The sequence below is a fragment of the Penicillium alfredii genome (genome assembly GCF_028826965.1).
Source record: "Penicillium alfredii strain IBT 34128 chromosome Unknown utg000012l_segment0_segment0, whole genome shotgun sequence".
Lineage (NCBI taxonomy): Eukaryota > Fungi > Ascomycota > Eurotiomycetes > Eurotiales > Aspergillaceae > Penicillium > Penicillium alfredii.
Window position 1 is genome coordinate 1,759,160 of NW_026622709.1, and position 21,245 is coordinate 1,780,404.

General features: G+C 53.0%; 5 protein-coding genes across 5 annotated transcripts; 2 read left to right on the forward strand and 3 right to left on the reverse strand.

Moving 5' to 3' along the window:
• Positions 1–58: 58 nt before the first annotated feature.
• NUU61_010211 (Midasin) lies at positions 59–13,645 on the forward strand (the record flags this gene model as incomplete). The annotated part of the gene is made up of 2 exons (XM_056660736.1): positions 59–6,781; positions 6,851–13,645. 2 exons carry the CDS (start codon positions 59–61, stop codon positions 13,643–13,645), a joined length of 13,518 nt encoding a protein of 4,505 aa, XP_056507234.1.
• A 291-nt stretch (positions 13,646–13,936) lies between these two features.
• Positions 13,937–15,139, reverse strand: NUU61_010212 (PRCC domain-containing protein; the record flags this gene model as incomplete). The annotated part of the gene is made up of 1 exon (XM_056660737.1): positions 13,937–15,139. The coding sequence occupies one exon, from the start codon at positions 15,137–15,139 to the stop codon at positions 13,937–13,939; it is 1,203 nt and encodes a 400-aa protein (XP_056507235.1).
• Positions 15,140–17,685: 2,546 nt separating this feature from the next.
• On the reverse strand, positions 17,686–18,098 carry tim13 (protein translocase subunit TIM13; the record flags this gene model as incomplete). The annotated part of the gene is made up of 2 exons (XM_056660738.1): positions 17,686–17,925; positions 17,988–18,098. 2 exons carry the CDS (start codon positions 18,096–18,098, stop codon positions 17,686–17,688), a joined length of 351 nt encoding a protein of 116 aa, XP_056507236.1.
• A 335-nt stretch (positions 18,099–18,433) lies between these two features.
• NUU61_010214 (legume-like lectin family protein) lies at positions 18,434–19,702 on the forward strand (the record flags this gene model as incomplete). The annotated part of the gene is made up of 5 exons (XM_056660739.1): positions 18,434–18,529; positions 18,599–18,622; positions 18,722–18,874; positions 18,941–19,201; positions 19,268–19,702. The coding sequence occupies 5 exons, from the start codon at positions 18,434–18,436 to the stop codon at positions 19,700–19,702; spliced, it is 969 nt and encodes a 322-aa protein (XP_056507237.1).
• A 492-nt stretch (positions 19,703–20,194) lies between these two features.
• On the reverse strand, positions 20,195–21,217 carry NUU61_010215 (uncharacterized protein; the record flags this gene model as incomplete). Its single annotated transcript, XM_056660740.1, has 1 exon — positions 20,195–21,217. The coding sequence occupies one exon, from the start codon at positions 21,215–21,217 to the stop codon at positions 20,195–20,197; it is 1,023 nt and encodes a 340-aa protein (XP_056507238.1).
• Between the last annotated feature and the right edge of the window lie 28 nt (positions 21,218–21,245).

Consider the following 21,245-nt stretch of genomic DNA (forward strand, 5'->3'; position numbering starts at 1 on the left):
CGTTGCCAGTCGAAGGGAGCGCATCAAGTGTGCCGAGGGCTTCAAAATCATTGCGACTATGAAGTCATCGTACAACATTGCTGGCGAAGAAATAACCCCAAATACTTCGATGCTCGGCAGCAGGCTTTGGCAGAGAGTACCGATAGTCTCTCTCCCTGTGGACGAAATGCGTGATGTGATCCTGCAGAAGTTCCCCTTGCTCGAGTCCCGTGTACCAGTCATTATGGAAGTCTACGGACGGGTATGCTCTGCATTTCACGGAAGTCTTGCGATTAAGGGCTCTCAAGGTCGCACTCCTGGATTTCGTGATCTCATAAAATTGTGCAGCCGGTTGCACCGACGGCTGCAACGTATTGGTGTGAAAACTGGCTACGAAGCTACACCCGAGGGTGTCGAAGATGAAGTCTTCTTGGATACCGTGGATGTGTTTCTCAAATACCTCCCAGAAAAATCAATGCAGAGCTCGCTCGCCTCTGTGGTCGCCGAAGCACTCCAAATATCCCCCCAGCGAGCGCAGTTTTGTCTTCATGAACGGACACCTGCTTATACCGACAAACACAGTACCCTTGTTCTCGGACGAGAGACATGCCAGAAGATCAAGGTACCCAGTGGATCCGCGCCGAAGCTGGCAGCCGCTGCTTCTCGTTTTGCTTCCACGAGATCAGCATTGTCAATTATGGAACAGGTTGCCGCCTCAGTACAGATGGCAGAGCCTGTGTTACTCGTCGGAGAAACTGGTATCGGAAAGACAACGGTCATTCAGCAGCTAGCTACATTGATGCGCCAGAAGCTCACAGTTGTCAACCTGTCACAGCAAAGCGAGAGCACTGATCTGTTGGGTGGCTTCAAGCCTGTCAACATCCGTACAATGGCTGTTCCCATGCTTGATGAGTTCAACCAGTTATTTGAACTGACGTTCTCGGCAAAGAAGAATCAGAAATTTTTGTCTTCAGTGTCCAAATGTGTTGCATCTGCGAATTGGACCCGCTTGGTGAACCTGTGGCATGAAGCCATTCGCCTCGCGAATGGCGTATTTAACTCAAGCCGCGACAACTCAAAAGAAGCCGAGAACGGGGACGAGCAACCGACCAAGAAGAGGAAGCTGGATTCTCCCAAGTACCAGTATCTCCGGCAGAGATGGGAGAGCTTTGCCACACAACTTGGAGACTTCGAGGCTCAAGTCTCTCAAGGCGATGCCAAATTTGCGTTTGCTTTCGTCCAAGGCAAAATTGTGAGAGCCTTGAGGAATGGCGAATGGGTTCTCTTGGACGAGGTAAACTTGGCCTCACCCGACACTCTCGAGAACATTGCCAGTCTGTTGCACCACGGTAGCGAGGGATCGCCGTCCGTTCTACTCTCTGAGGCTGGTGATATTGGAAGGGTTTTTGGCCATCCGGATTTCCGCATTTTCGGTGCTATGAACCCTGCAACAGATGCCGGCAAAAGAGATCTGCCCCCGGGTTTGCGTTCTCGCTTCACCGAATTTTTTGTGCATTCACCCGACGCCGATTTGGATGATCTGTTGGCTTTGATTCAGAAGTATCTTGGCGATCTGACAATGGGTGATCCACGGACTGTGCCGGACCTTGCACAGCTCTACATGGTGACCAAGAAGCTCAGCAACGAAAACAAGCTCACCGATGGAGCTGGACAGCGACCGCACTTCAGTATCCGGACCTTGGTTCGCGCTCTCATCTATGTCATCGATCACGCACACGTCTATGGACTGCGTCGGGCAATCTTTGAAGGGTTCAGCATGAGCTTCCTGACCGTGCTGAGCCTTGAGTCTGAGCAAGCTCTCATTCCACTTCTAGAGGTCCACATTTTCAGCAATGTGAAGAACCCCAAAGCTCTTCTTGGTCAGATTCCTCAGCCGCCGGCGGATGGCAACGATTATGTGCAGTTCAAGCATTATTGGATGCGAAGTGGACCTTTAATCCCAGAGGAACAGCCCCATTACATTATCACCCCATTCATCGAAAAGAACCTCAAGAATCTCGTCAGAGCCAGCTCAACTCGTCGGTTTCCTGTTTTGTTGCAGGGCCCGACATCTGCTGGAAAGACTAGTATGATTGAATATCTGGCAAAGGTCTCCGGAAACAAATTCGTCCGCATCAACAATCACGAACACACAGACCTGCAGGAGTATTTGGGAACCTACATCTCCTCTGATGATGGGAGTCTGCATTACCAAGAGGGTGTTTTGGTCGAGGCATTGCGGAATGGGTATTGGATCGTTCTCGACGAGCTTAACTTGGCTCCCTCCGATGTTCTTGAAGCACTGAATCGACTGCTGGACGACAACCGCGAACTCTTCATCCCTGAGACCCAAGAAGTCGTCCACCCACACCCTAGTTTCATGCTGTTCGCTACCCAAAACCCTGCTGGTCTCTATGGTGGCCGAAAAGTGCTCTCGCGTGCCTTCAGAAACCGATTCCTCGAGCTACACTTCGATGACATCCCCGAAAGCGAGCTGGAATTTATTTTGAAAGAACGCTCTCAAATCGCCCCGTCTTTCTGCACGCGGATTGTTTCGGTTTATCGCAAGTTGTCATTGCTGCGTCAATCCAATCGTCTGTTTGAGCAGAAGAATAGCTTTGCCACCCTCCGTGATCTTTTTCGATGGGCTCTTCGCGACGCCGATGACCGTGAGCAACTGGCAGTGAATGGTTTCATGCTGCTTGCCGAGCGTGTGCGCAACCCCCAGGAGAAGGCCGCGGTGAAGGCTGTGATCGAGGAGGTCATGAAGGTTCGATTAGATGAGGACACTTTGTACAGTGCTGCACAACTGGAAAGAAGTGTCCCTCAAATGACCGGACTGCCAAGTGGTATTGTTTGGACCAAGGCTATGAGACGTCTGTTTATCCTGGTTTCCAAAGCAATCAGGAACAATGAGCCCGTTCTCCTCGTTGGAGAGACTGGATGTGGGAAGACTCAGCTTTGCCAGGCTGTCGCAGAAGCCTTTAGGAGAGAGCTCTACATTGTGAATGCCCATGTCAACCTGGAGACAGGCGATCTCATCGGCGCCCAAAGACCTATTCGAAATCGGGCAGCGATTGAAAGGCAACTTGTGGATGACCTTCGACTGCTTGTTTCAGGCCAGCACAGCGAGGTTCCCTCTCTCGACAACCTGAAGCAAGAATTTGCAGCTTTGGATACAAAATCGCGACAGGCAGCAGACCATGATTTGCTGCATAGGATCGAAAGAAACATCGCTCGGTGCAATGCCCTTTTTGAATGGTCCGATGGCAGCCTCATCACTGCCATGAAGACCGGCCAGTTTTTCCTTCTGGACGAAATATCCCTTGCCGATGATTCTGTGCTTGAGAGGCTCAACAGTGCTTTGGAGCCCCACCGGTCAATTCTCCTCGCCGAGAAAGGCCCCATTGACTCCATGGTCGTGGCCGATGGGGGCTTCCAATTCCTGTCCACCATGAACCCAGGAGGTGACTACGGAAAGCGGGAGCTCTCGGCAGCGCTTCGGAATCGCATGACCGAAATCTGGGCACCTCAGCTGTCTGAAGACGAGGATATTCTGCCTATCCTCCAAATGCGGTTGAATGTCAAGGACGAGAACATTGCAAAGGCTATGTTGCAGTTTGCAAAGTGGTTTAAAGCAAAGTTCCAAAATACCTCCGCGACCTCTCTCTCCATCCGTGATCTCCTTGCTTGGGTTGATTTTGTCAACACCTGCCAAAGTACAGATCTCTTGTTTGCCATCGTGCAAGGTGCTGCAATGGTGTTCGTCGATACCTTGGGGGCCAATCCGGCTGCAATGCTTGCTATCTCCCTTCACAACCTGAAGGACAACCAACAAACATGTCTCGAAAAGCTTGGTGAATTATTCCATACCGACGCTTCAACAATTTACTGGGAATCCTCGAACGTTTCTGTTGAACCCGGGTCTCTGCGCGTTGGGCCATTCTGTCTACCTACAGTTGGCGAGACAGACCCAGATCCGCAGTTTGCCATGGATGCTCCAACCACGATTGCCAACTCGGTCAGAATTGCTCGTGGTTTGCAGTCGTCGAAACCCATCCTAATGGAAGGAAGCCCGGGTGTCGGCAAGACAACGCTTGTCTCGGCTCTGGCCAGAGCTCTAGGGAAACCTCTTACCCGAATTAATCTTTCGGAGCAAACAGATCTCACAGATCTTTTTGGATCTGATGTTCCAGTGGAAGGGGGAGATGTCGGACAGTTTACTTGGCGTGATGCGCCATTTCTCCGAGCGATGCAGCGTGGCGACTGGGTTCTTCTGGATGAAATGAACCTCGCATCACAATCTGTTCTTGAAGGTCTAAATTCTTGCTTGGACCACCGCCAACAAGTTTATATCGCCGAACTTGATCAGATATTCAAAAGGCACCCGAATTTTGTGCTGTTTGCTGCGCAGAATCCACATCACCAAGGTGGCGGAAGAAAAGGACTTCCGGCCTCTTTTGTGAACCGATTCACCGTGGTCTATGCGGACGGTTTCACTGATTCAGATTTGAAGAAGATCTGCGCAAAGCTCTTCCCTGGCAGCCCTACTTCCCAAACCGAACGATTAGTCGATTTCATTTCCATTCTTAATGCGGCGATTGTGCGCGAGCGTCGACTGGGAGCTGTTGGTGGGCCCTGGGAGGTCAACCTGCGAGACATTCAGCGCTGGCTTCAACTGGCAGATCGAGGGAATCTGCAAATCCCAACCAAACATTTCCTTGATGTTGTCATCAGCCAAAGGTTCAGGAGTGAAGAGGATCGAGCCCTCGTCTCCCAGCTCTACGACCACGTTTTCACGGACTTTGACACTGGTCGAAAGAGCTATTACCACAACCTCACACCTGAGTATCTGCAGGTGGGACTGGGCATTTTAATCCGTGACCCTTTTCTACAACGCTCGGTTGAACCACATATGAAGATTCTTCCGAAAGATCTTCACATCCTCGAGTCGCTCATTCTTTGCATCGAAAACTCATGGCCGAGTATTTTGGTGGGACCTGCTGGGTGTGGCAAGACCACGCTAATTCGAAAGCTCGCAGCCGTCAATGGCGCCAATCTGGTGGAGCTGGCTCTCAGTGCTGACACCGATACCATGGACTTGGTCGGTGGCTTCGAGCAAATTGACCATAGGAGGGAGGTCTCATCCTTTATCCATGACATCGAGATATTCCTTCGACATCAGATCATTCATTCCTGTGCTTCAGGAGAGGTCTCGGCTGCAGTGGCATCGGCCCTTCAGATCTGCGAGCATTTGCAAACTTCAGATGCATCATTGGAAACCGTTATTAGCTCGATGTCTGACCTCTGTCAGTCTTACTCTGACTCATCGCTCCAGGAGTTCCTCGACAGAGCCCAGAACCTACAGGCCGCTATTCAGCAATCCGATAACATGAAGGTTGGATTTGAATGGACCGAGGGCGTTCTCACTCAAGCCGTCCAATATGGTCACTGGGTGGTTCTTGACAATGCTAACCTATGCAACCCGTCTGTTCTAGACAGACTGAACTCTTTGACGGAACCAAACGGTACCCTCATCCTCAATGAACAGCGGACCGAAGACGGCTCTGCTCGAATCATCAAGCCTCATCCCAATTTCAGGATCTTTTTGACCATGGACTCTCGAAATGGCGAACTGTCTCGTGCTATGCGAAATCGTTGTGTCGAAATATGCTTCCTGTCCAACGAGCTTCAAGATATCCCAGTGACAGTGGGGCCATCTTACTCTTGCGAATCCTCCCTCTACCGACTCCGTCATATTTGGAACCTGGACGTGTCCCCATCTTCTGGTGTTTTTGAAGAATCGTTTGAAGTGTGTCTGGATCATCTCTCGCCCACAGAGTTGTCTCGTCTCCAACAGTCCTCTCACTTCCCTTGGTCAAACTCTTCCCAATCCCACGTGAAGGAGCGGTCCTTGAATACCGTAGAGCGTTACACCTCTTTGGTCCATGAAAATGACCAATGGAAGCCGCTGGGAATCATTAGTGGTGAAATTGTCCTTGGGGGAGCATCTTTAGGAGTTCGAGGGCAACTGCAGCCACTTCACCCTCTCATCAACGAGCCCTTGGTCTCGATCGCAGGGCCTGGTGACTATCGATCTGCTCTCATCATCATCGCCTATCTCCAACAATTCAGACTTGATCTTCACCGCCTGAGGCAAGGTTTGCTTCAAGCCAAAGCATCTGGAGAGCAACTAAAGCCAAGCCAAATGACTCGACTGGAGCGATCTTTGGCATCGGCGCGGATCCCCTCTTTAATGAATGACACGACCCAGCCTGTTGGTTCTTTTCTGTCCGATTGCGGTCAAGCTTTGTATGACTGCATTCAAGGCTTAGACTCAACCTCTCTTCAATCCCCTGAAATTGTATCCGCCCTCCGGACAGTCATCTGTCTATGCTGGGACATTTACAGAGCCACAGAAGTCAGCCAAATCGACGAGGGCCAATTCCAGGTTTACCTCCAGATTGGAAGACGGACTTGCACGTTAATTCTGACCTCGTCGCCTTTGCTTAAGCCGCTGGAACTGGCCCTGTCCAAAGCTCTTGACCGTTTCAAGGCTGGCTGGGCCTTGACGACCGGCCTCAGCATGCAGAGAATTTGGGATACCTGGCGACATGTCACGCCGGTTTCTCAGGAGAAATTGAAGTCTTTGACGGAGTTGGAAGCCACGGTTTTTGAATTTACAACTTTGGCTCTGCAGACACGCGTGGACTTGTCTCAACTGAGTCGTGTACGCGACTCCTTGATCGACGCTCAGCGATTTGTTCTTCTGGATGGGGCGGATGGAGATGAACTTTTACAGGTATCTTTTTCTCTCTCCCTCTCTCGATGAATTCGCAATTTGCATCTATTCATGACTAACAACCAGCAGGGCATTAAGCAAACTGTGGCCGAACTTGCTCATGCCGTTCGTCGTTCTGACACAGCCCAATACCCATACTTCTCAGGGGAGTTTGAAGCACTATGCCAATACCACGACATATCTTCATTCTGGAAGACTGAGGTCAACGATCCAGTCATCCAGACAGTTATGCCTCTCCTCGCCGCTCGTCCTGCCCGTCCATTAGACGCATCCAATCTGCAAAGCCAAGTTCCAAATCTCCTTCATAGAATCGCGCTGTTCTTGGGTGCTGGAAGCGAGTCAGGATCCGCCCTTGCCATTGGAGGAAGCCTGTCCTTGTCTCTCCTCGACCGGTTGAGATCCATTGGAATCACCAATTTGGGCCAAATGGATATGTTGGACTCAGAGAAACGAGTCCTTGCCAAGGCCATTTCGTTGAGCACTGGCCAAATCGCGATGGACCAGTCTAAGAACCTCAGGTCGGTTCTCGCAAGACTGACTGCGGAGTTGATTGTCTGCCACCAAGAATTCATCGAGCCACATTGCTCGGAGCACCTGATGTCGACCTTGCGCGCAATTGAAGCGGGAGAGCTAAATGACAAGCAGTTTTTGGTCGAAGTTCATTTGGATCAAAGCTTACCGGAGGGCCATTTTTTCAAGCCTGTCGCTAAGCAAGCTCTCCCAGACCTCATTTCGTCATTGGCAAAGTTCTCAACTCGTCAGGAGGATAGCATTCGAAGCACTGGGATCGCTGCAGTTCAACTGGCAGTTGTTCTTCTTCGGTTGTTTGTGCCAGACAAAACTCTTGATCCATCACTTGGTCTTGTCGTTCAGCGCACTCAGCATTCTCGGCGTCTTGCTGAAATCACCGCCAAGTCCGAAATGATCCTTGCCTTTGAGAAAGCCTTTTCTGGACGACAGTCGAACCTACGCTCCGAGCTATTGCAAGATGAAATACACGAACTGGGCTCTGCCCCGCCTCCTTCGTCGGTGACTCGACCGCAGAAATCGCAACTTAGCCTTTTGCAAGGGGAATTCTCGAATATTATCAATTCCGTTCTCAACAGAGACCCCGTGCAGATGGTAGCTTCCACTCAGGATGCGCAGAGGTCTCAAGAAATGATTCAGCTTCTGCGCGACAATATTCGCCAATTAAGTCGTCGTCTTAGTGTCCATTACAGGTCATATGATGACATCACGGTTCCTGTTGTGCGTTTCCTTCAGCTACTAGATGTTGGTATTTTCCTGGGCTCTAGCCAAATCGACCAGTCTAGTGGTATTCGGGACATGCAATCTGTGAGCGAGCGAACGCCATTCCTGGGAGCCACCATCCATCCCATTATCGCTCAGAGTGGTGTGAAACAGTCATCAAATGTAAAGAACGCAGTCGATATGCGCCTTCATGAACTGTCAGCTCTCTGGGTCGCCAAGGATGCTGATCCGACGTTGCTTGCGGTCAAGTCTGCCCGTGATTCTATTCGCCGCATATTTGCTGACTTCCACCATTTGTGGAAAACAAAGCTTAGAGAGGACCAAGAGCAAGAAGCCCAAAAGTCGGAGCTGTACCGCTACAAAGGCTCTTGGGAAGACGAGGAAGAAGTCAGCGAGGCTGAGCTGCACCAGCTCTTCCCAACGTATGAGGGCGAACCCGCGCAAGAAACAGAAACCACTGGTCGCATTGACCCTAGGGCCATATCTGTCCGGCTTGCCTCTCTTCATGCGAACATTGTTGGCAAGGGGTGTACCGGCGTGGCCTTGACCACTTTTGTGAAGGAATCTGGCCGTCTATTGGGCTCAATGTGGGCGGAGAACACGACTTCTTTCTCGCCAGTGCGACCTCAAGACCACCTTTCTGCGGTCTTTCTGCTTCTCGACGGGGTCTCCGACGAAGAATCTCAGGCCCATCAGAAGAATTACAACTTCTATACTGATTCAAATCTTGCCGAGGCAAGAAGGCTTGTCGCCCTCACTTTGTCGGTCCAGTCCCGCTTTGTTCAGATACAAACCTCTTGGCCGGAGCATGCCGTGCTCCAGGACGTCATTACGTGCTGTACGGAAATACTCCAGTTCAAGCATACTGAGCCGGTAGCCAAGTTCCTGACCAAGGTCGAGAAGCTTCATTCGCTTGTGCACGAGTGGGAGCGTGTGGCTAGCAGGGAATATTCCGCTGCTGCTCTTTACGACGAGATCACCGCAATGACCGTTGGCTGGCGCCGCCTTGAATTGTCAACCTGGGCGAAGCTGTTGGATCTTGAGAAAGAGAGATGTGACGACGATGTCAGCGCATGGTGGTTTGTTGCGTACGAGGCACTCCTCGGCGCTCCCATTCAGATGGCAGAGTCTGTCCAGACAGGCATGGGCGAGCATATCCAAGAGGTTGTGTCGACTCTTGAGCAATTTTTCAATTCCACAACCTTGGGCCAGTTTAGCCAGCGACTGCAACTTGTTGCCAATTTCCAAGCTCTGCTTGCAGTTTTCTCCGGTGACTTCGATTGCTTGAAAGATCTTGTTTCTGCGTTGGAAAACTTCCTTTCCCATTACAGGCTGTTTGAGCCTGCAGTGGAAAAGCTCCTAATGGAGAAGAGATCAGCGCTCGAGAAGGATATCAAGGAGCAGATTCAGCTAGCAAGCTGGAAGGACACAAATATTGTTGCGCTCAAGGAGAGCGCCAGAAGGTCGCACGTCAAGTTGTTCAAGCTCGTTCGGAAGTACCGCGAAGTCCTTGGCCAACCAGTTCAACCAGTCCTTGAACAGGGCCTTCCGCAGGATAATGGAGACGCCAAGTTTGTCAACCAAGAGCCGGACCGACCTACCACTGTGTTCCCTGAAGCACTCGCCACTTGCCAGCAAGACAATAAACTGTGGTCGACCAGGGCGCTCAGATTCCGTAACCCGGATGGAACAGTCAGCAACATGATGAATCTATATTCGTCAATTCCATCCGAGTTTGATATCGCAAAAGAGCTGGACGGTTTCACCGTGTCTTTTATCGAGGATATGAATGAGTTCAAGTCCCACACGCCCAAGACCTTGACTGAGGACAACAAAGAGCATGTGCAGCATCTCAAGGTCCAAAAACGTCGTCTCTACGCCGATACGTTGAGACGTCTTTTTGAAATGGGTGTCAAGCGCAATGCTGGGACAAGCCTAATCGAAACCCAGGCCTCAACTGCGCAGGTTCTCGCTACGAGCTCCGCTTTCAAACGTAGCACCACAGCGTCGAACTCAATTCAAAGCGCCGAATCGTACTTCCACAGGCTCTTGGATCTGCTTCCCCGAGCCCGCCTGGCTTCGCGCAATTATTCTGAAGAGCTCAGCAATGTTGAAGTCTCCAGAAGCATAGGCTCCGTTGAACACCTGTTGTTCATTGTCCGAAGACAGAGAGGCGCCATATCTCCTGCGCTTACTGGCTTGGAAAGCATGAAGTCAACGCTTGGCAAGATGCAAAATCTTTGGACAGCAAGCTCAACCTCGAACTCACTTACGAAGGCTAGCATGGTCGCCATTGAAGAACGAGTCAACCTTGCCAGAGTCATGGCTTGGCTGACGCCTATTCTTGGGCTAGCATCAACGATTGTTGAAGTCCACTCCAAGTTCTCGAGTCTCAATGCATCCACAATCATAGATGAGCTGCGATCCACCAAGGCTACTTTCGACAAGTTGCGAAAGTCGTTCGAAACCCTCCCAGCCCTCCCAGCTGGAGTTGAATCCAAGTCGCACCAGGAGACCATGCAGCAGACTCGTTCGTCGCTTGAGCAATTGAGTGTCGATCTGAAGAGATGGTGCCAAGCGCGTCCCGACCTCTCCTTCGCTCTGGATCCAATCACCCCATGGGCGAAGACAAAGGATGTAGCTCTTCCGGATGCAGAAGAGAAAGGTGGTATCACCATTCAGAGCTTCGACAGCAGTCTCCTCGCCACCATTGACAAAATGCTCATTGGGCTCCAGCAGCTCAAGGATGTACCTTCTGCCATCGACTTCCCAGGGCTACTTTCAAGGAGCGAGGAATTTTTCTCCCGAGCCTTGAAAGCTGTCCATGTCACCGAAATAACTGCGTCGCTGAATGCGGTTCTGAATCAGCTTCGTCTCCTACAACACCATACGGGTAGCAGCCTTTCCTTTGCATCTGCACTGGTTGCTAGTATCCTGCCAATTGCCAACAGATATTATCAAATCTGCCAGGATCTAGTCGGCCGGTTTATTTCGGTTCACCGTGAAACTTGCAAGACATCCTACATCCTGACAAAGACCTTCACCCAAGTGGCATCGGAGGGTTTCTGCAGCCCGGCCGAGGCATCCCAAGAAGAAGGCAAAGAGGGCAAGATGGAAAGCGGCACGGGTCTTGGCGACGGCGAGGGCGCGGAAGACATCAGCAAAGATGTTGGTGATGACGAAGATCTTTCGGAGCTAGCGCAGCAAGAGAAGAAAGAGGATGCCTCCGAGGAGATGGATGATTCCGCTGATGCTGTCAACATGGATCAGGAGGATCTTCAAGCAGACGCTGATGATCGTAAAGATGGCGAAGAGGAAGAAAATGACGAGAGCGCTTCGGAAGGAGAAGACGATATTGACGAGGAAACTGGCAGTGTCAACGACCTTGACCCGGCTGCTGTGGATGAAAAGTTGTGGGACGGTGCCAATGATGAGCAGCAAAAGGAGACCGAAAATGAGGAAGGGAAAGGCCAGTCCGAGGCTGATCAACAGGCCCCCGGACAGGAGCAAAAGAAGGACAATGAAGAGGGCGAAAAGGGCGAAGAGGAAGAGGGGAGTGAAGAAGACGACAAAGATGAAGAAGCTCCCGATGACGAGGGCGAAGCAGTCGGTCGAGAAGAAATGGATGTGACCGACCCCCAGACCAAGGAAGAAGATGCTCTGGATCTACCAGAGGAAATGCAGCTGGACGGTGACGAGAAGGACGGTGGTGAGGATGAGGGAGATGATGGGATGGATGACCTCTCCGACATGGGCCCTGCTCCTGAAGATGACCAGAAGACCGAGGACGATGACCAGCTTGGAGAGGAAAATGGAGAGCCGGGGGCTGGGGAGCAAACCCAAGGAGAGGATGTTGAGGACGAAGAGATGGCCGATGAGGCTGATGCCAACGAAGCTGAATCGGGCGAAGAGGAGAACGAAGCTGATGGAGAGGAGCCCGAGGAGCCACCACAAGACGACTTCCTCGCCCAACGTGACGAGAATGAGGCCGCTGGTGACAATGTTGCACCCAGCGAGGCTGTTACCGGTGGGCTCGGTGCCGACCAGGACCAGAACGAAGAAAAAGGAGCCTCCGGTGATGCACAACAGGAGAGCGGCTCAACGGATCCTGCTGCCAACGCCCAGCAGCAGACGGGCGCTGCCAAGGACAGTGAGGAGAGCAAGCGGAGCCGGGATGCCGGTGGAGCCGAGGATACAGCTCCCAATGATCCTCAAATGCAGGCGTTCAAGAAACTGGGTGATATCCTTGAGCAATGGCACCGGCGACAAAAGGAGGTGCTGAACCCGTCGCAAGAGGAAGAGGATTCTCAGCCTATGCCCCAAGACACCGATATGGCCGATGCAGATTTCGAGCATCTCAAGGACGACGACGATGTCGCAGATACCCAGGCCCTGGGACAAGCAAGCGAAGAGCAAGCCCAGGCTCTTGACCAAAACAAGGGCGTGGAATCGGATGTCAAACCTGGGGAGAATGAAATTCTACCGGACATCTCAGATGAGCACAAGGACACCGTGGAAAACCAACTGGAGGACGAAATGCAACTCGACCGCGAGACTGTCCCAACCGAGGGCCAGTCTGCTGGCGCCTTCATCCCCGGCGGCCAAACCCCCCACGACCGCACAGACGGTGCAGCTGGCGCCAAAGAGGCGACCGAGGAACTGGACGAAGTCGACACGCAACTCGCGGCAATCCACCTGTCCTCTTCGCTTCCTCCCTTGACGCCGCAAGATGAAGCTCGCCGTCTCTGGTCGCACTACGAATCCGCCACGAATGACCTTTCGCTCTCTCTCACGGAACAGCTCCGGCTCATCCTCGCCCCAACTCTCGCTACGAAGCTACGCGGTGATTTCCGCACTGGCAAGCGGTTGAATATCAAGCGCATCATTCCGTACATTGCATCCCAATACAAGCGCGACAAGATCTGGATGCGGCGGTCTATTCCGTCCAAGCGCAACTACCAGATTATGCTAGCGGTCGACGACAGCAAGTCAATGCTTGAAAGCGGTAGTGGGCAGCTCGCCTTCGAGACACTGGCCCTTGTGGCTAAGAGTTTGAGCATGCTTGAGGCAGGCGACCTCTGTGTCCTTGGTTTTGGCAATGAAGATCATGTCCGAGTCGCGCACGATTTCGGCCAACCATTCTCCTCCGAAGCCGGCATGCAGGTATTCCAGCATTTCAGCTATCAACAGACTGGGACCAACGTGCGCAAGCTGATCGCGGACTCCATCGCTCTCTTCCGTGAAGCTCGCTGGAAGCGCTCGCCGGGTTCCGGGTCTGCCGATCTCTGGCAGCTCGAGCTGATCATCTCCGACGGTATCTGTGAGGACCATGATACCATCCGTCGCCTAGTGCGGCAGGCACTCGAGGAACGTATCATGATTGTTTTTATCATTGTGGATGCTGTCAAGGGCAGCTCCATCCTTGACCTCTCGCAGGCTAGCTTTGAGCCAGATCCCAACTCCGGGGGGGACATGAAGCTGAAGATGAAGCGCTACCTCGAGGGATTCCCGTTCCCTTATTACTTGGTGGTTCGTGATGTGAAGGAGTTGCCTGCGGTGTTGGCCACTGCATTGAAACAGTGGTTTGCGGAAGTGGTCGATGTGTCTTCGTGACACCGAAAAAAAGGGGCGTTAGGGTTGAATGCATGGAGTTTGTCTCGAGTTTTATTCTTTTTTTTTTTTTTTTTTTTTTCGTTCAGCGTTTGGGAATGACTTGAAAAGGGTTGTATATGACAGTGCATGATAGATCTAGAGATGTCTTAAACGCCAAATGAATATATTTCTTCCGAATTCGAATTCTAAATGTGGCATTGCATGTCTTCTTTGGCATTTGGTATCTCGGATAGCTACGTGATTGATGAAGAAATTAAAATAAAACAAGACGCCCAATACATGCTGTGATGACTACCATCCATATCTGGCGCCTGCTTCTCTTTTGTTCCTTCTTCCTGAAGCAAAGCTCTCCTCCAAGGCCTCGCGCTGCGAGCTCGCAGCATTGACTAGCTGCTGGAGCGTATGCTTTCCGGGGGCAATGGCCCGTACGGGGTTGTGCTGTGCTGCGGCGAGCTCACCCTGGGCTAGCACCTGGTTTGATGCATATTCTTCATCCGTGTTGAAGGTGCGCACCTGAGACGACGTAGGCGGGGCATGTCGGCCAAAGAGTTGGCGTCGCTCGGAACGTGACAAGTTGAGGTCGTCAGCAATTGTATCCAGTGATGTGGAGTTGGATGACAATCCCGCGGAGACACTACCTAGTGCGGTAGAAATTGCTTCGGGTGCTGGGGTTGGCCCTGCAGATGGGCCATCCTCTTCGGTATTGTAGACAAGTGGTTCATAGGTGGTCGAGAGTGCAGGGGTGTTGCCTGTCTGGGCAGTCTTCTCTGCCGAACCAAGGGAGAAGAGGCTAACTTTCGGTTTTGGTGGTGCAGGCGCTGCACTTGCGCCAGTTTGTGTGGAGGGCGCTGGCGTCGTTGCGGCAGGCTGCGGCGGTTGAGCGGTTGGTGCTGCCGATGGAGAGGGAGTAGGTTGTGTCGTTGTTTTGCGCCTTTGCTTCTTCTGGTTCCGTGCCACAGACAGTGGCCGAAACATCATCGGATTACCCTGGAGCTTGACCTCTCCTGGCTCTGTCTTTTTCTGGTCTGGTGTGCTGTCGGCTTGGGTCGTCGAGGTCTCCAGACTTCCGGCCGCAGGGAGTGTGTCGTCGGCGGTATCATCAAACGCTTGATCATGTTTCATTTCCGCATCGGCATTTCGGTCAAAGCCAGGCGTGGCCCCTGTCTTCAACGAGAACACCTTCCGTGTCGACGCCGCCGGTGGCTTCTTCTCGGCCGTTCGTTTCGGGGTAGGGAGTAGCGCATTAAATCCCGCAAAGGCGCCTCCAGCGCCTGGTCCCACTCGTGCTTTCTTACGTGCAGGCCCATCGTCGGTGTTCTGATCGGCTGAGGGCTCGGGTTTGAGCTCCGGAAGAGCGACGCGAATCTTGCGCGGGTTGCTGCGATCGACTCGGAATCCCGAGTCAGGCTTTTTGGTTTGGTCGGCCGACAGTGTCGGGGTAGACTCCGGCTCATTATCGGAAGCCTCGGAGTCAGAATATGCTACCAGCGCCATGGTGGATGCAGTTGAGGAGTTACATCTGGCGCTCGGAGATAAAAGATAACTATTACGTGGTGGCCCGAAATATAAGGCAGTGATTATGCTTACGTGATATGATATAGGATCCATTTCATCGCTGGGATTTCGATAAGTCGAATGCTTCAGGACTCAGGAGACTTTTCAAGAAAGCCCCAAGAGTTGTTTGGAGTTTACTAGGTGATATCTCCAGCTCACCGGCACTTCGCAACTTCCCAATCGTCGAGGTTCGGGAGACTCTTAGTCAGGAAGGTCGTAACGTCATCGGAGTCTCTGCTTCCAGCAGCCGAGATGCAGTTGGAGATGGACGAAGACAGACTCGAGTTGGGGGAAATTGATCAGGCTGACAATGAGAGATTCAAAATAACTCGAGTGAAATAACCACGCAGAGCAGTCGATCCTCAACTAAGGACTCGGTTAGACAGAAATCAAGCAGAGAGTCAGTTGAACCTCAGAGAGAAAGCTCTCAATCGATCAATTAGAACCAGGTAGATCAAGTAAATGCAGCAGATCGGTAGATCGGTAGATCCAAGCAATCTCACCGAGCAAGAGCCAAGTGTAGCAGAGAGCCGAAAAAGAGACGTCGTCAGAGTGGAAGAGATCAATGCGTCATTCCCATCGCCCCCTCCCCACTTTCCCTGCTCCTCTCCCCTCCCTCCATGTCCCTCATCCACCCTCCATGCCGACCTTAGGAGGCCTGTTGAAGAAGCGGCGCAAGGATTCAGCCGCGAAGGACTTGCCCTCCGACCATCGCACTTCCGACTCACAGAACCCCGACGGGTCCGCTGCCTCCATGCAACCCGCCGTGCCGTCGCAATCGCACGCGTCGCCGCAATCTCATGGGCAAAATAGCAATGCCGCCAGCATCAACCACATCATAAACTCCCCCAATGCCGGCAATGCCCCCCAGAAGGAGCAGCAAAAGGAGCGCACCACCAAGGGAAAGTACTCGCAGGGCGATTTCCAGCTGCAGCGCACCCTGGGTACTGGGAGCTTCGGTCGTGTCCACCTGGTGCAGTCCAAGCACAACCATCGCTTCTATGCGATGAAGGTGCTGAAGAAGGCCCAGGTAGTCAAGATGAAACAAATCGAGCACACCAATGATGAGCGCCGCATGCTCAATCGCGTGCGGCATCCGTTCCTAGTGACTCTGTGGGGGACCTGGCAGGATTCCCGCAATCTGTACATGGTCATGGACTTTGTCGAGGGCGGCGAGCTGTTCAGTCTACTGCGCAAGTCCCAAGTGAGTCGCTGGATCTTTTTTTTCTTTCTGCATGGCTGCCTGGACTCGCGCACGGGGCTAATTCTTCCCCCCCCACCTCGCAGCGATTCCCTAACCCCGTTGCCAAATTCTATGCCGCCGAGGTGACTCTGGCCCTAGAGTATCTGCACGCCCACCAGATCATCTACCGCGATTTGAAACCAGAGAATCTTCTGCTGGATCGCCACGGGCATCTGAAGATTACTGACTTTGGCTTTGCCAAAGAGGTGCCCGATATTACGTGGACGCTGTGCGGGACACCAGACTATCTGGCGCCAGAAGTCGTTTCTTCAAAGGGATACAACAAATCGGTTGATTGGTAGGTTATCGCGTCCTACGTCGATATATCTCTAGATGGATATCGGTGTTTTGTCACTTGTACGTCGTCTGACGCAGCCCAGGTGGTCATTGGGAATCCTGATCTTTGAAATGCTGTGCGGATTCACCCCATTCTGGGACAGCGGGTCGCCGGTTAAGATCTACGAGAACATCCTACGGGGCAAGATCAAGTATCCCCCATATCTTCACGAAGATGCAGTCGATTTGCTCTCCCAGCTCATCACCGCCGACCTCACGAAGCGCCTTGGCAATTTGCACGGGGACTCGGAGGATGTCAAGAACCATGCGTGGTTCGCCGAGGTCACTTGGGACCGACTGGCCCGAAAAGACATTGACGCACCGTATATCCCCCCGATTCGCGGTGGGCAAGGCGATGCCAGCCAGTATGACAAGTATCCCGAAGAGACGGAGCACTACGGCACCGAGGGAGAAGATGCGTATGTTTTGCGAGCTCCAATGGCTAAACCTGACACCCCCCCTTGCTAATGTATCACAGATATGGCCATCTGTTCTCCGACTTCTAAAGGGCCTGTATGATTTATGACGAGATGAAAAGTCCGCGCTCTTGGGGAGGGCGTGGCATTGGACTTGGCTTGCCCGGCCTGCGCGCCGGGGTCGCCGGGGCACACAAAAAGAACCCTTGGAGGGACATATGAAAATGTGCCCTACCCTCCACACAATCTGGATTATATATATCTCGTTATTGGAATCGAGTGCTTTTTCTTTTCTTCTTTACGGCTTGACATACAGGTGTGTTGTTCCTGTCACTTTCTATGGTTCCCGGGTGCCCATAATATACACGGGCGAGAAAGCCGCCTCTATTGTACAAAAGAATCCAATCCAAAACCACCTATAAAGTATAGTTTGGGCAGATGTCCCCGTTCCCTCTGACTTATATCTCGAGTAGGTATCGTCCACAAAATATTTAACCCATCACGCCGCTGCCTCCCTCCGGCGCGCCCGTCGCCATGCTGGCAATCGCCGAAGCATCTTGGCCACCCATGCGCTTGCTCTCTTGGCCCACTCGGGCAACGTAGGTACGGCTCGTAATGTTCCACATGGCGATGTACTTCTCCATGCAGCTAGAGAGGCAGCCGCTTTCCTTGGAGGAAAGAGAGGAGCCGGGGGCGGGGACGCAGGCATCGAAGCAGTGCTCGTTGATTTTCTGTGAGAGGTTAGCCCAGGACTCGTAGCTGAGATGGTTGGCAGGGGGAATGAATGACGCACTCCGATCAAGGCGCGGGCATTCGTCATGGCGGCCTCTTGCTGCAGCTGGCGCACCAGTGCAGTCTTGACGTCCTCGGAGGACTTGTTAGACGAGGATCCGAACATCGACATGGTGAGCGAGAGTTGTGTTTGTGTTGGGAGTAGCAGGAGAGAAAGAGGTGAAGAAGACGGAGATGCGAGCGAAGAATTGACGGAGCTGTGGCTGGGGTCCTGCGCCACACCTGCAGTGGACACCTTAGCATCGTCTACATGTTGACACTCCGTTCTACTGTTTCCTCTGTTCCCTTTGCCTTGCTCTGCTTTGCCCTTCGACTCTTTCAATCCTTGTCTATTCTGTCTTTTCTGAACCTCCCATCTGCTCGGGCTGGGTCCTGGTGACACCACCCATCCCACCCTCGGTCTCTCCTTGACACCCCCCCCCCCCCAAATTGGACCTGGAATTCACCATGCGTCTCCCATCAATTTCTTCTCTTCTGTGTCTTGCGGGACTGGCATCTCTGCCGGTCAATGCCTACGATGATGAGAATGTCAAGAGCATTTCTGTGAGTATTGTGGACGGAGCTGCAGCAAAATGCCGAAAATGCCGAGGACTGACTATGAGACTCTGGTAGCTCCGCACCCATACTCTTTCTGCGGTATGACCACCCTTGAATAGATTGCATTGGTTTGCGTGATATATGACAAGCTTCTGCGCCGTCAATTCTCTGTGGAACGTCCCCGTTGACTCGTCACAGCCGTACCTCGATTCGGATTTCCAAAGCCGCTGGTTCGACTTCGGAGGAGACACGGTCATTCGTGCAGACAAGTATATTCGCCTGACGGCCGACCGGCCATCGCAACAGGGATGGCTTTTCTCGCGTGTGCCTCTGACCGCAACTAACTGGCAGGTGAGCTCTCCCCTCCGGAACCCTTCCTCAACCTCACATCCACTCACACGACTCATTCGGCGGTAGATTGAGCTAGAATTTGAGATTCACGGCGAGAATAACCTGCACGGCGATGGCTTTGCCCTTTGGATTACCAAGCAACGTGCCACTCAGGGCCCCGTCTTCGGGTCCACAGACCGTTTCGAGGGCTTGGGTATTTTCTTCGATACCTACAAGAACAACCGACCGGGCGTGACGTTCCCGTACGTCATGGCCATGATGGGCGACGGATCGACTACGTACGATCAGGCTCACGACGGCAAGGCCAACGAGCTTGCCGGCTGCTCAGTGCGTTTCCATCTTCCCCTGGTAGAATACCCTTTAGGGGGGTTCCTTTGCTAACGCATTGAATAGGCCCGGGGTCTTCGTAAAGCCTCCGTTCCGACTAAAGCCCGCCTCACCTATTTCCAGGACAAGTTCCTGGAACTGGAGCTGCAGTACAGGTCCGAAGACTCTTGGACCCAATGCTTTAAGGTATTGGCCGAGGACACCAAGATCGCCATCCCCTCCGTCGCGTACCTCGGCTTGTCCGCCGAGACGGGCGAGCTCAGCGACAACCACGACATCATCTCCATCAAGGCCGACAACCTGTACTCGGTCAACCGGAACAGCGGCGGGCGCGGCGCCTCGGACGGGCACTCCAGGTCCCGCGGTGGATCCAAGGCCCCGCATGAAAAGAGCAGCTGGTCGTGGTTCCTGTTCAAGGCGGTCTTGTTATTCGCGGCCATTGCTGGTGCCTACCTGGGCTGGACTATCTACCGCACTCGGGCGCGGTCGTCGCGCTTCTGATGCGCGAGCGGTACTGCCATTGGGCCCGATTTTAGTCCGGATCTGACTGCAACGCAATGCTGTCGGGTTGCGGGACTTGCATACATAGCCTGGTGAAGCTTTTGGATGTTTTATTTCTTGTTGCGTTTCTGCCCCAGCTATCTGTTCTATACTCGAAATGAATCTCCGTCATGAATAGTGAAGGGCAACTATCAATCATGATCATATCACCATTTGGTACAATTAGGGATATTGCAGCTTTTTTGCTGGACATGATGTGTGTTATACACAACTGCCCAGCGAACCAACCTGTCGAGAGACAGGAAGTAGTTGTATGTGATCTCATCTATAGCCCCGAGCCTGGAGGCCTTGTTAAGCATCGTAAATCAACACCGAACGCCGCCCATATGCAATTCCCGCAGTTCCAATGCTTCGCCTTGTTACAAAATCAGAAGAACACAAGAAAGATCCCCCGCTAATTGAAAAGAAAAGGAAAAAAAAAAAAACAGTTTGTCAAGGCTTTGCATCATCCCGCGCCCTCTCCTCGCCCCATAGACGATCAACGATCTGAAAAACCTCAGTGACGCTGCGCATAACGGTCTCATCGATGCCGAGCGCCCCATACCGATGCTGGATTTTGTCCGGGTGCCAACGAATGCGCTCCGCTTTCAGTGTAGCCAAAAAATCAGCTGGCGGCGGCGCATGGCGCATAAACTCCTCAACAGAGTCCGAGGCAACATCTTTCCGCTTCCCAGACTCGACGGGCCAAAAGAGCATGTTGCGCAGCGGTGTCGGATTAGAAGATGAGTTGGTGTTGTGCTGGTCTCCGCCAGCCCGCCCACTGATCTCGTCCCAGCGCGCCAGATACGTCTTCCACGCAGCCGTCCACGTCTTGCTCCGCCGGCGCGCGGCACCCCGCCGTAGACTCTCCTCCATAGCGCTTTCGAACCGGCGGCGCTCTTGCTCGCGCTCATATCCGTCTTGCTGGCGCTGCTTGTGGCGCGCGCGCTCGGCACGCAGCCGCTCCTGCGCCTCCAGCATGCCCTCGCGCGTGCGCTCCCACATGCGCGCCCGCACATGCGCCGCGTACTCCTCGTCCGACATCTGCTCCAGCTCGCCGTTTGGGCCCGCCGCCGTCTGTGGTACTGCGTAGGTGTGGATCGGCTGTCCGTACACGGACTCCCAGTATGCGGCACCTTCATCGTCGCCCAGAGCGTCGAAGAGTGATTCGCGGAAGGCCGCTCCCGGTGAGAGCCGCCCGTTTACTGGGTCGGGCGCATTGTCGGGTGATGAGGTGGTGTGCCGTCGGCTGGCCCGATGTTTTCGAGTTCGCCGTTTCTTGTCCCTGTGCTTGTCCTTGTCCCTGTTTCTTTCTCTGCCTCCAGTCTTTTCTCTCTCTCTCGATGTGTGGCGATGTCGGCGGCGTTGTCCCTCTGATTGTCGATGGTGAGAGCCCTTGAAGCGGAGGCGACCATGTAGACTGGAAGAGTAATCATGCTCCTCTGGATTCCTGGACTCGCTGGCTTCCGCGTCCATGGTGATGATGTTTCTTCCAAGGTTAGTA